Genomic DNA, 15093 nt, shown 5'->3' with positions numbered 1-15093 from the left:
GGTGTTACCACCATTAGAGTCCTTAGCATTATTAAACTAATTTTTTTTTGGATAGTTAAGGGCTCTAATCAAAATTCTATCTCCAATGATGTTCTCCAATTTGGAGTTTTTAGGAATAAAACACAACTCTTGAATTTTCTGAATCTTGTCTCAGGAGGAGTGATGTGTGCTCATCGTGTAGCTGCTGACATTGGTGAGACAAGTGTAATAGAGACTTGTTGATTGCTATGAGCGTAAGAAGCTAACACTTTTTCACCTTTTGATTCGTAGGGCTTGAGAGAAAATCGAAGGTACTTGATGCTGGTCTTCTTGGTATACTTGGTTGGCTAAGGACACTCGCATAGTTCTGAGAGTTGTGTTCCTCAAGTCCATGAGAGCAGGACAAAAGAGCTGCACATATATATAAGAAAAATATTTTTCCATATTCAATATTTTTTTGTCTTTCTCTTCATATATAGATAAAATCAAAATTAAGGAATCTAATCCTAGAATCATGGGAAAGGAGTCTAATTCCAACTTCCTATGTTAAGAAAAACATACTAGTTTAAGAACCTTAAGTCTTACATTTGGAGATTGAATTTTGGTTCAGGTATCATCATCATCTGCATGATTCTCATTAGAAGTAGAACCTTCCCACCAAGAAACAGGTGGTACTCCCGAGTCCGTAACCTTCGTTTGTCTACTTTAGGATGTATTCCAAAAAGGGTATAATAAGTGTTATCTAATGTCAAAAAATCCATTAGCTTTCGGAAACCCTCATATGATGCAAAATTAATTTTAAAATATCTTCATTGTTTTTTCCAACATTTTTATCTTTTAGTCATAAAAACACTTCTGTTTCATAGATTGAGTAATTTATCAATGAATGGTCAAACCACCACTCGAGATGGTACGCCATTGTGATTTATGATTGAAGAGATTGATATATAAATGTGGTTACAAAACAAAAAGGTTGAACAATAAATTTAAAACTTAAAATGTTCTAAAATGTAACACTTAATTTGAACATGAGTCTGCGTCACGTCAAGTGGCAAGCCTCTAGTGTTATGAGTCTGCTTAATTTAACACTTAATTTGGATATGAGTCTGCTTCACGTCAAGTGGCAAGCCTTTACTATAAATAAATAACCCTAAAACCCTCTTGCCATGACAAATTCGAGCAAAAAAAGAAACACGGAAAAAAATGAATAATAAAGCATTTTTCTTTCTTCTCCTCTCCCTCGTCCTCCTCCCACTCTACGCGTTTGCGGTGGTGAGTGTTGGCGGCTGGAGTCCCATCAGCGATGTTAAGGACCCTCATGTTGTAGAGATCGGCGTATTCGCCGTCTCCGAGTACGATAAACAGAGCAAGTCAGGACTCAAGTTCGTGACAGTTGTTAGCGGCGAGTCTCAGGTAACCGCAGGTACTAATTACCGGCTTATGGTGACGGTGGATGGCAGCATAGGAGTTGCTGGCGCTGGTGTGAGCAAGAAGTACGAGGCGATTGTATGGGAGAAACCGTGGCTGAAATCGATGAATCTCACTTCTTTCAAGCCCACCGTATAATGGCATTTTCTCTGGTTTTTCCATATGTGACAGATCTTATAAAACAACAAAAAAAGAAAGAAATTATTGTCAGTTAATGTATGACTATCTGGTTTTCAAGTTTCATGTTGTAACGGTAAAGAAAGAGTGTGATGCAGATTGCAGACGAAGAAATGATACTATATTGACACATCCGCTAAATATGCCGGCTAATCTGCTATATAGATTATGGGGTCACGAGACTGTTGAGAGATGGTATCACTAAATTGAATTATTGGATATCATTTTTATGAAAAATAATAGAAGGTGACACAAGAGAACATGTGAGGGGAAGTGTCGAAGGCGTAAAGCGAACATGTCATTTGTCTTTTGGTCCACTTTGTAGGTCAATTAATGTGACCAGTATTTTTTTTCTTGCTAAGATAATGTGACCAGTATTTAAATTATTCAACTACCAGCTTGTCCAAAAAAAAATCATAATATCAAATATTTAACTATTGAGGGTTGATTTATATTTTTTTTTTCGCTCAATAACTCCATATGTTAAATTATATCCATTTTGTTTCCGAAAGTAAGATTTTCTAAAATTTTCATGTTTATTAAGAATAAAATAAATTTTTACAATTTAATTTATAATTTGTTTCAATACACTTTTTAATAATTATCCACCAATAAAATTTAATCAATTCAAATATTTAAAATTAATATTTCTCAGAAGTATACAAAAGTACCTTAAAAATATAAGAAATTTATTTTTGTGGAACAAAAATAAACTCTAGAAAATCTTATTTTCGGAAATGGATGAAGTATTTGGTTCCTATAACAAATATCACGAGAAACTGTTAGAACAGACATATTATAAATTACATGAAAAAATAAGATTTCACATAGTTGTTTATACTAAAGGGATGACGTACTATAAATCAGCATGGTTGTTTATACTACAAGAGATGAAATATAAGCCAAAGAATGCAAATTGATTTCTATGCATGTTAAAAAGATCTAGGTCAGTTTTGAAGGCCAAACAAGTAGTTGGATCAGCACAATTTGTCTTAAACCTTATCGAATACATCATTTTTTCGCTCAGGCTGCTCACGGCGCACATAAGTTCTTCCAGTTATGTGTGAAGTGTCGATAGATTATGTTTCATCCTGGGGTCTTTGGCATGTGAAATCCCATGTTAGTGTTAATAAACCATCCCAATCTATTAAATGGTCCATGATTAATCTAAAAATCATCGACGTGGAAAGTAGGGACAGAATAGATCACACGGGATAGTCTCATGTTGCTATGATGCTGTGGAGTCTCCACCTCTTCTTAACAATTTTTATTGGTATGCCTTCTTCCAACTACCTACTTCTATGGGCACAAGTTGCCAAGTGCCCATTGGTGATATCTTTTTGAAAAGTTTTCATATATACCAAAATGATTTATGTTCAATTGATCCCCATAATAATTCCTATAAAAACTAAAATTAATGTTTTGTTGTAATCTTATATAATAAAGTTGGGTTATGCTCTCACCACAGGCTTCCACGACATCAAGGAGAGGGGTGCTTTTCGCGACACGTGGCATCACCTCATTCTTCACATTTTTTTTTTCGTTAACAAAACCTGGGACCATTCGTCACGTATGTTTATGTTTTAAATGTATGGGCCGTTTTGCATTTGGGCTTTTAGACAAATGTATGATAATCTTTCTGCAACGATTTCATCTCAAACAAAACGGAGATGTTCACCTCTTTAATCGCAGAGGCCTAAAAATCTATTCGACAACAAACACCGTCTTCCTCTTCTCCCAAACCCGAACTCCCACTGTCTGTTAGAGATCACGAACGTAACGACTCGCCGCAACACGAAAGGTCGCAACATAAAACGATGTAATTAAGCCTCTCCATTAATTTCTATACACACCCATTCTTCTACGTTACATTTAATTTCCTTTTTTTCCACCTAAAAACCTTCAGAGACATCTACACTATAAATAATGAGGACGCCATGATCAATTTCCTCAATGCAAATAACCTGCAACCTTTCGTGACCTCTCATCTCCTCTCCTGCTGTTAGATTTAAAGTCCGGTTGTTCTCCGCTGGCGGTGGTCATTCTCCTGATTAATGAAAAGTCTGTCCCCCTTATCTTACATTTCCTTCTTTTAATCAGTGGCTTTGATGTTACGAGAAGCAACCACCGTTTCAAACTTTCAGATTCATCCATAGGTATTCGCTTCACCTAATCGTAATTACATAGAATCTTAATCCAACACTACGGAGCTTTTTAGGTTCTGATGATATGGATAATTCATGGCACTTACAAATACAGAAAACAGAACTCTTTTTTCCTTTTTTTATGAATCTCCAATAAAGAAGAGAATCTGTGTGTTATACAATCATGATTGATCTTCTACAGGTTTAAGTTATTTGCATTCAGATAGATTCGTTCATTGCTATATGAGAACAGAGTACATGCTTTTGGATTAGCAGAAGAATCTAAGAATTGCTGATTTTGGAGTGGCTAGAGTTACTTAGAATCCAAAGGACATGGTTGGAGAAACTGGTACTCTTGAATACATGGCCCCGTAGGTAACAGAGAAACATAACTCATACGTTAAAGATTGCTTATCATGGGTTCAAAAACTCTTTTGGTGTGCGTAATAATGAAACTTGTGTGGTTAGGTTCTTCATGATAAAGCCATACAACAGAAGATGCAATGTTTATAGCTTTGGGATATGTTGTGGGAGATTTATTGTTGTGCTACTCCATCCTGATCTCGCCTTTGCTGATGTTATTTCTGCTTTTGTTCAGGTAAGTCAAACTTAAGATGCATCCCTATTTATAGCATTTTGATATCTTTGGTTCTTATCGGGTTAAAATGGTTTTTGGCTTTGTAGGGTTAATAGAGAAAATGAAACAGCCTATCGATTTGCAATTCGGTTTTAGTTTCCTGCTCTGATTGATGCAGTGTTGGTCATGTGTTTGGTTTGGTATTAGTCTATTTGAGTTGAATTCAAGTTGGCTTGGTTAGAAATAACGTTAAGATTACTCTTTCTACGAATATAAAATGGTTTAGTTGATATAATATTTTATGTAATATGACTATTAGATTCGGATGTGTTTTTTTTTCCTAAGATTGTGTTGATGGTTTAGATTTTGGCAAAATTAATAACAAATTATCTTCAATTGATTTTGATGTTTTAGAATTTAAAATCGGGAATTCAATTGATTTGCAAAAAAATTGGGTTTGGTTATTCCTAGCTTTATTTATTTGTTGATCTATTCATTTGTGTCGATTGGAGAATAAGCTTATGATTGGATTTCATTACCCCTTTTTTCTACTCTTTCTTCTTGATAATAAAATGGAGGAAGAACAAAGAGAATAATATAATTAAAAGAGTTTAAGAGTACATAACACCAAGATCATATACATGCGCCTGCAAGCCTACAAGGTTCTCATGCCAAAACGTATGGTAAACGAGTGAGGGCACATACGTTGGTATGAGAACCTTGTAGGCTTGTAGCTGTTCTGTTCATGTGGAAGAAAGTCACTGAAGTAAGATTGTAGCCGGAACAAACATTCGAGTCTTACTTGAACACCATTTGGATTTAAATATTATAAAGTCTTTTTTTTCTATTGGTTGAGGTCTACTAGATTAATAATGTTAAATCAATCAATTATATGACAACACATGAGTTACAAATATTGTTTTTATTATTATAGATGCCAGTTAGTCAATGAGATTAAAATATTTGTATTTTTGTTTAATTGGTTTAAATATAACCTGAGACCGGTAATACTGAGATGTTGTCCAACATCATTATCGAGCATATGATGAAATGTTAGGAAGCGAATCCGGAGAAGCGGTCGTAGATGGAGGAAGTCGTTAAGATGCTTTAACGACTTGGATGATTCCAGAAGATCAAAGAACTGGCTGTTTCTGCTTTGTCGCTGGTCGTGGTCCTTGAATTTACATTCTTTACCCATTCCTAACATCTTATTATTATTATATACCTTTCTGCATTTTGGATCAATGCTCTGTTATTTTCCCGTATAATATGTCTATCTATAAAAAGGTTTTTGTTATTATATAATTTTTGTGCGTTGTGATGTGAATATGAATATTGACGTTTGATTTCAGTATACAGCTAAAATGTCAACCACTAACATTCTTTTATACGAGTTGTGATAGCTTAAACATTAGACTAATAAAAAGAGTAATGTAAGAATTAAGTCGCAGCTTAATTCTTTGCTTTTATACTGAAGAATCATTTAGGTTACATGCTTTTACATTTGTATAAAAACAGTTTTTTTACAATAGTATTTTCTTAACACAAAATACCCATAGCAAATGAAAGTTTCTATGGCAATGCTTTTATTTAGTAATTATAATGTTAGGTAGTAGAGTAGAGGCCGCGTCGACCAACCAATGTTTGGTAAAAACCAATGTTACACGTGCTAAATAAAATAAAAGCGGACAATGCATGAAGCACATCAATATATCACTCTGTAAGATTAGAGTAATTACAGAAATATAAGATAAATAATTATTAGCACGAAAACCAATGTTACACGTGCTACTACTACAAGCAAATAATAAAGTTTGATTACATACTTAATTCTCAAAAAAAAAAATTTGTTTTCATACTATAAAGTAAAAAAATGTTAACTCCTGGGCTCAAGATACTATTTCGAAGACAAAATAATAAAACAAAACTATTCGAACTTTGTTAACATATACCAACCTCGGATTACAACTTAGGTATTGTCGAAGATTAAAATTTAGACATAAAAGATTAATGGTTATGAATTTTGGACAAATGTGAAAATAACAATGTCATACCTACAACGACAATGTCAAAAATAACAACTTCATGCCTACAATCTCGGGTACGCAAATTTGCTATTACATCAATCGCAAAAGCATCAGGTTAAATACTGGTTCCACCAAATATACACAACCCCATAAATTTAGAAACTAACTTCAAAAATATAGTTTCTTAATTAAAACATAAGAATCCAAACAAATTTTAAATAATAGTTATATTATTAATAAAATGCAACGCTAATATAAAGAGCGTATATTATATATTATGATGCTCTCTTAGAAATCCACACAAAATATAAAATATTATAGATAATCTTGATAAAAATTAACGAAGATATATTATAGATTTCAACTAAATTAACTTTGTTACAACTATTACCTTTTAATTCTACTTTTATTGAATCGATTAATCACAGTTACTTACGTTATTCCACTTTAAATTAAACAACTTCAAAACAAATTAATACACTACGATTGCTAATCACTATCAAATGGATCGTTAAAAAAATCATTATCTTTCAACATATTTTCATCTTCATATTTTCTTTAGTAAAACTTTAAATTGAATTGTAGATTTATTTAAGAATAAAATATACAAACCCGGTGCGTAGCGCCGGAATACCACTAGTAAAATATATTTTTCCGTTTATGTAGTAACGTACATCAAAAGATAGTTTATTTATTTGCTGACTAGATTGTCATTTAATAAAATCAAGATTACAAAGTCGTAAACAACTTTTTTTTACGTAAACTATAATTATGCCTGTTTATTGAAAATGATATACCATCGTACTACTATTCCTACTACTATTCGAAGGGTGTGATTTTCCATACTTGTAAAATTTTCAAATCGCATAACCTCATGCTCATTGCTTCTAATTAGTACATATCAATGAATTTGATGATAACATAGCTTTTGCATTGATCTTGATTCGACCTGAACAGCGTTTATGTGAAAATGATTCTTTCTTATATGAAATTTTATTATTCTCTCCCGAAAAAAACATTGTGGGTTTTTCTAAATATTCCAATAAACAAATTGCAGTCTTTTTCTACCAATATTGTAAAACTCAAACGATGATGATCACTCTGGAACAATGGCAGAACAATGTAACAATGACTAAAACTTAGTGATGCCTTTTGTTTAAATGATCTGGTCTCCTTAGTGTCGAAGGCCAAAAATGTTTCTCCTAAGAAGTGACAAGAATTATACAAATACTCCATCTTTCCAAAAGGCTCTGAAATTTCTTCTTCTAATATATATAATGGTTAGAAATATTAAAAAATTTGTGATAAAAATCCAGATGATATTTCCGTACTACATATAGGATAACAAACACCGGCCAGAAACATGAATTCAACAGACAATAACAAAAAAATTTGGACATAACCACTCTATTAAAAGAGACATAGTTATATCGAAGATATATAATGAAAGAGAAGAAACTAAATCGTAATATATCACCTGTAGATGAAACACCATTAGTGACATGACAATTGTTGTTGCCTTGATTCTGAATTGCAGTCACTGACCCATGTACCAGAAACTTATTAAACAGAATGTGTGTTTTTTTATTATAAACCACCACCATATCACAATGAAGATATACATAATCAGAGTCGAAACCCAAATGGGACCAACAAATTCTTCAGCAAACTAAACCCCGAAGGTATTTCAACTTGAATACTTAATTAGTCACATCATGAATGATTGGAAGTTTTTTTTGAAGAAAATAGAGAAGAATCGTCGCAAACGCTTCATGAATTTAAATGCTTATGAAGTGTATTTGGAAAAAATGTAGTCAAAGTGAAAACAGAAAGAGTACGACCGACATTAGAGTTGACGCCTGTCAGAAAAAATACATATTAGAAGTTAAGACCAATCGCTTGAAGAATTGCTTGAATGGAAGAGTCACGAAGCAATGTGTAGTTTTTCTGCTGTGAACCGAGGAGACCTAAGTCTTTATTTTACAAAATAGGTAATTTATATTTTGGTACGAAGATGTACTTAGGAAACAATCTAGAAGAGAGTCGATTCGGTAACCATATTTGAACCTCTTAAAAAAATAAAGTTATCTCAATTCATTAATTTTTTTTAATCCGTTTATTTTTATTTTTATTTTTGTTTTAGTTTTTGTGTTTACTTTTATGTAGGTCTTTCTTTCGTGAAAAATTATGTTTTTAAAATCTTTTGGATATCTTATTTTTCCAATTTTATTGGTTATTGTAAAATTATCGATTTTAAGTTGAATAAAATTTAAATGATAAAACGATTAAGAAAATTGTTAGAGAATTAGTTATAAATCATTTGATTTGTACCAAAATTTATAAATTTTTAATTTTAACAAAACTTTAGATGATAAAATCACAATCTTGGATAGAGAATCATTAAAAATCATGTAATCTTTATAAAAATATATATTAATAATTAGTTTTAAACATAATCGAACTATTATGTGAATAATGCATAGGAGATGAGTTTTTTAAAATAAACATTTCTCAAAAATATCTATAGCTCTAATCTTGGATAAAGTCAATGTAATACGATAAATGAGATTGATGTTTGTGATGCAACAAAAATTTTAAAGCTCACAAAAAAAATTGTAGAGTTGATATTCTATTGATAAATGGAAGAAATTTTATCTCTACAATTTATTTCTCTTGATATGTTGGTATCTTCTAGTCATTTTCATTGTATTATTTGTTGTTTTTATTTGCATATGTATTGTATATGTATTTGTATCATCTTTTAACAATCTAATTAATATTAAAAAAATATTTCTCAAAATTAAAAACATATTTGATTTTTTTAATTATTTGTAGTTATGTTAATGATAAAATTTCATTAAAATTACTAAAATACAAAAGTGTCATGATTTGACAAGAAAATCAGAGTCAATAAGGAAGGAAGGAAACAGAGGAAAAATAGATATCTTTTCTTTACAGCACATAGCTAAAAATGGATACACATCTCAAGTGAGAGAAGAAGAGAAAGAACCAGACAGGAGAGGAGATATAGGAACCAGACAGACACACAGACCAGTCAAATCAACATAAAAAAAAAAAAAACCAATCTTTTTTTTAACTTTTGACCAAATCTAAAAAAGGGGGAGAGAAGGGGAGAGAGGTAAAGATAGGGCCGTGCTTGTCAAAGGGAGGTGCTGCACGCGGAGCCTCCACACCGGCGAGGAGGCTCTCGTTGCAGCGCCATAGCGGAAGCCTAAGCTCTTCAGGTCTCGCCAGAGAACCGTCGGATCAATCCGATAACGGCGGTGGGAAGATGAAGGGTCTATTCAAGTCCAAGCCTCGCACTCCTGCTGACATCGTCCGTCAGACCCGTGATCTCCTTCTCTACGCTGATCGATCCAAGTCTTTGCCTGACCTCCGTGAATCCAAACGCGAAGAAAAGGTCTCTCCTTTATTACAAATCACAATGTCGGTTTGCTCTCTCTCTCTGTATGGATTTGTTTGTTGAATGTTGTTGTTGCCTTCTTGTTTGTAGATGGCGGAGCTAAGCAGGAACATCCGTGATATGAAGTCTATTCTCTATGGAAACAGCGAGGCCGAGCCTGTGGCTGAAGCTTGTGCTCAATTGACTCAAGAGTTCTTTAGAGAAGATACTCTACGTCTCTTGATCACTTGTCTCCCTAAGCTCAACTTGGAGGTAACACTAGAAAGCCATCATTATGAGATCTAGATTCAGAAAAATCTTGTGTTTGTTAGATTGAGATATCATTATTCTATGATCTAATTGCGAAAAATCTTATTTTTTTTTCTCTGTTAGACGAGGAAAGATGCAACACAGCTAGTTGCAAATCTACAGAGGCAACAAGTGAACTCAAGGTTGATTGCTTCTGATTATCTTGAAGCCAACCTTGACCTCATGGATGTTTTGATGGAAGGGTGAGTGTTGTGGGTCCAATCTTATTATCTAAGTTGGTAGTTTCCGAATCAAGAGATTTCTCTTTTTTTTTTATACCATTTATAGAGCTTTCCATGTTTTATATCAGGTTTGAGAATACGGACTTGGCTTTGCATTATGGTGCTATGTTTAGGGAGTGCATCCGCCATCAGATTGTTGCCAGGTGAGCAGATCACATTCCATTTTCTCCTGTTTACAACTTGTGAAGTTATTATCTGTTCAGTGATATTCAAGTTCACATTGGTTCACTAACGTAATTTTCTATGGATTCATTCAGATATGTTCTGGAGTCTGAGCATGTGAAGAAGTTCTTTGATTACATACAGCTTCCTAACTTCGACATTGCTGCAGATGCTGCTGCAACTTTTAAGGTTCTTACAAGTTGAATCTTTTCCTGCTGGCACCTATTAAATGTCAAACGTGCAGTCATTAACACAACCGTTTAATTTATATTCACAGGAACTGCTAACTAGGCATAAGTCTACTGTTGCTGAGTTTCTCATCAAGAATGAAGACTGGGTAAGTCTTTCTGATTTGCTTGCAAACTCAAAAACATTAGACAGAGTATAATTCTCAAACTTCTGTGGTTTGCAGTTTTTCGCGGACTACAACTCAAAGCTTCTTGAATCAAGTAACTATATAACCAGACGGCAAGCTATTAAGGTAGTGTAAATTATACGTTAGAGTCTACTAAAAACAATGAAACAATGTTAGTGTGTGTGATTAATCTGATGTACTGTTTTGTGTAAACGTTAAACAGTTGCTGGGTGATATATTACTGGATCGATCAAACTCAGCTGTGATGACGAGATATGTGAGCTCAAGGGACAACTTGAGGATTCTCATGAATCTTCTTAGGGTATGATGCTTTATTTATTTGAATATACTCTCCTCAGATCTTTTGTTCTTGGTGGTAATATCTTGGAAAAATAAACACAATCGCTTTGAATTACAGGAGTCAAGCAAGAGCATCCAGATAGAAGCGTTTCATGTTTTCAAGGTATTATTAATTCTTGTATCTTAAAGTAGTGGAACATTATGATGATGATGATTTTCCTGTTTGTACAACGTGATTGTACTGAGATCATCATTATCTGTTGTGCAGCTGTTTGCAGCGAACCAAAACAAGCCTGCTGATATAATCAACATTCTGGTGGCAAACAAAAGCAAGCTTCTAAGATTGTTGGCTGATTTGAAACCAGACAAAGGTATGAGGCTCCTCTTTAACTACACCATGCTTTATATATGATCCTTTCTCCCCTTTTATAAATGTTTTGTTTGGTTCATCTTTTTGGCAGAGGACGAGAGGTTTGAAGCAGATAAGAGTCAGGTCTTGAGAGAAATTGCAGCCCTTGAGCCTCGAGATCTTGCTTGAATTGATTGCACCAACCAACAGATATGCTCCTTCTTTCCCTTTTTAAAACATTCAACAAGACATTTTTGAAACATCAAAGTTGGTTGCTTGTTTTCTTTATTAGGTAAAACATCTCTTTCATTTCTCTTACATACTCAAGAGACAAGATATTCATTTGATTGTTGATGAGAAAATGGGTTTAGTTAAACGCGTTTAAGTTCTACACATAACCTCGTATAAGTTCATATGTACACATCGTGAAGGTGTAAGAGAGCAGCAAGAGGCAATGCTTCAAGAGCCGTTCAACTTCAACAACTATTAAACATCAAATATATTACTTTAATCTAGGAATACAATACATATAGAAATCCCAAAATCAAACCAAAACTAACCAACTCAAAGCTGATAAATAACCAGAAAATTTCACTCCCTACTCTATAATACACCAACGACTTCTCTAAGCATACTGAGATCGACCACCGTTTCCAAGCTGAGACGTCTTGGAAGATTCCTCTGCTTTCCCTCTTTTTATGACTACATACCAAGTAAACCCTTCGAGCACAGCCGCGACTAAGCCTAGGGTTACTATTATAGCTGTGTAAGCGTTTCTCCACTGCTTCTCAGGGCTCAAGATGTCTAACCCTTTGAAAATGTTCACCACTGCCAGGATGATCACGGTATAGCCGACGGTGTGGTGGTAGATGTTCCAGTAGACTCTGTACTTGTGCTCTGGCTTGGGTCTTAGAAACATAGCAAACACCTAACGTGTACCACAAACAACTGAGTTAATGCAACGTTATGATGATAGTTTATAAACAGTTCTAATCAAAACCTACCTGAACTGTTGCAAGGCAGAAGAGAGCGATCCCGATGGCATGGTGAGTGCTGAACTGAATCCCTTCTGACTCGCTGCCAAGTTTGATACCTGTAGCCCAACCGGCAACACCAATGATATAAGCAGAAGCTTGGCAGGTAACATGAAGATAGAACCAAGCAGGGCCTGCTGATTTCGAGACTCTCAAGTATCTAGCAATGATTGCTCCTATTGGCATCATTATTCCCCAGCTCACTGCGTTCAGTATCCCATGTATCTGCAATCATTATCAGAAACTAAACTCAGTTGTTTCAAACAGGAAGGAACATGGCAGGTTCTAAGATTCATGGGGCTTAAAACAATTACTATATATATAAATATATATTTTTAATTATTTAACGGTCTAATGATAAATACATATTAAACATTAATATTTTGAGACCATAAGCGAATGTTTCATCTCACTATGTTCAGAACCGGTTCTGGGCGTCTGGCAAGAAAAGAAACTGAAATGATGAATGATGAACTCACGTTGCGTTTTTTAAGCTTGGAATCTCCTGCTCCTCCTCCTGCGGTGGAAGCAGATGTACCGGAGATGAGATTCAAAGTGGAAACAGAGCGGATATTATTGCCGGAAGTTGGATGAGGCAGGAGACTGTTCCCAGAAAGAGAGCCATCTTGCCACACAATATTAATGTTTCCACCGTTTGTAAGTGGAAGACTCAGAGTTGCGAAGACAATCATCTCGTTGTTTTGGTAAGTGGCTGATAGCATAGAGACGTTGAAGCTCAGATCACCTTCTTGGAGACTCGTCTGGTAGCTGTCGATAGGTGAAGTGTAAGCCCTAACTGTGCCGTCTGATATCGGATATGCTACAATGGCCTGAGCTCCAACCATGCCGGTGGATGATGGGTTCACGGCCCATGCCACCCATTTCCCGGGGGAGAGGTTTGTGTGGCGATAAGCGACTTGGAGACTGCCGGAAGAGGAATCATAAGTGTAGTGGAGGAAGGAGTCAAGAACAGGGAGGTCGTTACAGGACTCAAAGAGACTGTTGCTGGAGAACTGGTAGTTGGAACATGTTTGAGCCAAGGAGGATTCTGTGATGATGAAGATGAAAACAGAGAGACAGAGGAGGAGAGTTGAAGATTTGGCCATGGATACTAGTAAAGAAAAGAATGAGATGAGTATGAGTTAAGGGGAAGAGAGAAGAAGGAGGTTAAGTAAGAAAAGAAAATGGGACAAGTAGGGTTAGGTTTGTTAGTTAATCTGTCTAATAAAGAATCTTTACTTCTCTTTCTTCACACATTCACACATTGACATGTTTCTTTCCTTACTTTAATAGTTGAGCACATCTATGTTTTATTTTCTTGTTCATCTATCAATTGCGAGTTTGACCCATAGTTAACCTACATATTATAGAAACATTGTAAATGAAGTTATTCATTTCCAGGTTTGACGTGTATTGTTTGCCTTCCTAGCTTCTAGTCTTTAACCCTCTTAAGTAAAGACCAAGAATATAATGTGGAAAAAATGACAGTATAAATCAAGTAAATAAATGTTTGGTGGTGGAAAAAATGAATGGGTCCTCTTCACGTAAAAACAAAAGGTTCCGCTTGCTTCACCAACTTTGTTACGAATTCATTTCTCGTGTTTTCCCCTTTGTTCTCCACAATTCCTTTGATCGGTATGCATTTTAACATTTCTTTATTTAGTTAGGTATAAGCAGATACCTTCTGTTTTTAACAATTTAATAATCATAAATATACTTATATAAACCTTATAAATTCAGAGACCGAAACTAATATTTATGTTCCAACCGTTGATATATGATAAATTATGAACACACAAAAATATGAAGGTTCGTGTATAGATTAATATAGGGTTTGTGGCGCAATAAAGATCAAAACATATCCAACTAGTAAAGTTGTGGATGTGCCCTAATTTAATTTAAACACTAGATCTTGACTCGCACAACCGGATTTTTTATTTATATACTAAAATGTTTTAGTTTATATAACAAAATTTATCAATAACTTAACGTAATTTAGTATTATATATTATGTAATTATATAATAGCTATGTTTACGTGGCTTATATATTATTACTATAAATTTTGTATTTTTGTAACAAAAATTATTTTGGAAACTTTATTATGTAACAATATTACTTTACATACTATTTTATTTTAAATTTATATGAAAGTAAATTAAATTGGATCTATATAGTAGAAAATATATTTTTTGAGATACTGTAAAGAATTTTTTTTAAAGAAAAACTATAATACATTGTACTTCAAAATATGTTTGTAGTAAATATTATATTTGAGAAATACACTAAGTTGGATAATCTTATAATTTGAAATATAAATGAATATTTCTAACAAAATCTTTGTAAATTTTATTTTTGAAAATTAATCAGTTTAGATTGTTATTATCAGTGAATATATAATTAGAATACTTTATATAATTTTACATTTTCATATATAAATCAAAACTAAAATAAATTTTAATTTCTAATTATAGTTTATGATAACTACAATTAAAATTAATTACTTTTGGATATAAAATATAAATTGATTCCACAAATGTTTTAAAAACATTTTTTAGAACTTTCTTAAAAAATATTTATTTTTATTCAATTAAAAATATAAATATTA

General features: G+C 33.6%; 3 protein-coding genes across 9 annotated transcripts; 2 read left to right on the top strand and 1 right to left on the bottom strand.

Annotated features, from left to right (window-relative positions):
• Positions 1-105: 105 nt before the first annotated feature.
• On the top strand, positions 106-5602 carry LOC103853821 (cysteine proteinase inhibitor 5-like). 7 transcript variants are annotated; one of them, XR_004454775.1, is made up of 5 exons: positions 106-193; positions 271-3740; positions 3982-4103; positions 4197-4326; positions 4413-4705. XR_004454775.1 is itself a non-coding variant. In XM_033283824.1 (2 exons), the coding sequence occupies exon 2, from the start codon at positions 1183-1185 to the stop codon at positions 1543-1545; it is 363 nt and encodes a 120-aa protein (XP_033139715.1). In that variant the 5' UTR covers positions 106-193; positions 271-1182; the 3' UTR covers positions 1546-4705. The 7 variants fall into 7 exon arrangements, 1 of the variants encoding a protein (XP_033139715.1); XR_630382.3 differs by having other exon boundaries at positions 3931-4103; XR_004454777.1 differs by lacking the exon at positions 4413-4705 and adding an exon at positions 5363-5602 and having other exon boundaries at positions 271-4103.
• A 3692-nt stretch (positions 5603-9294) lies between these two features.
• Positions 9295-11837, top strand: LOC103853820 (putative MO25-like protein At5g47540). Its single transcript, XM_009130731.3, has 11 exons — positions 9295-9753; positions 9847-10008; positions 10129-10247; positions 10355-10429; positions 10544-10637; positions 10726-10785; positions 10861-10929; positions 11027-11125; positions 11222-11266; positions 11372-11474; positions 11565-11837. Exons 1-11 carry the CDS (start codon positions 9625-9627, stop codon positions 11639-11641), a joined length of 1032 nt encoding a protein of 343 aa, XP_009128979.1. The 5' UTR covers positions 9295-9624; the 3' UTR covers positions 11642-11837.
• A 64-nt stretch (positions 11838-11901) lies between these two features.
• Positions 11902-13817, bottom strand: LOC103853819 (cytochrome b561 and DOMON domain-containing protein At5g47530). The gene is made up of 3 exons (XM_009130730.3): positions 12966-13817; positions 12457-12711; positions 11902-12380 (listed from the first exon to the last, which is right to left on the bottom strand). Exons 1-3 carry the CDS (start codon positions 13590-13592, stop codon positions 12078-12080), a joined length of 1185 nt encoding a protein of 394 aa, XP_009128978.1. The 5' UTR covers positions 13593-13817; the 3' UTR covers positions 11902-12077.
• Between the last annotated feature and the right edge of the window lie 1276 nt (positions 13818-15093).

This window comes from Brassica rapa, chromosome A02, assembly GCF_000309985.2.
Source record: "Brassica rapa cultivar Chiifu-401-42 chromosome A02, CAAS_Brap_v3.01, whole genome shotgun sequence".
Lineage (NCBI taxonomy): Eukaryota > Viridiplantae > Streptophyta > Magnoliopsida > Brassicales > Brassicaceae > Brassica > Brassica rapa.
The sequence above is the reverse complement of the archived record's forward strand: the minus strand, read 5'-3'. Positions and strand labels throughout refer to the sequence as shown.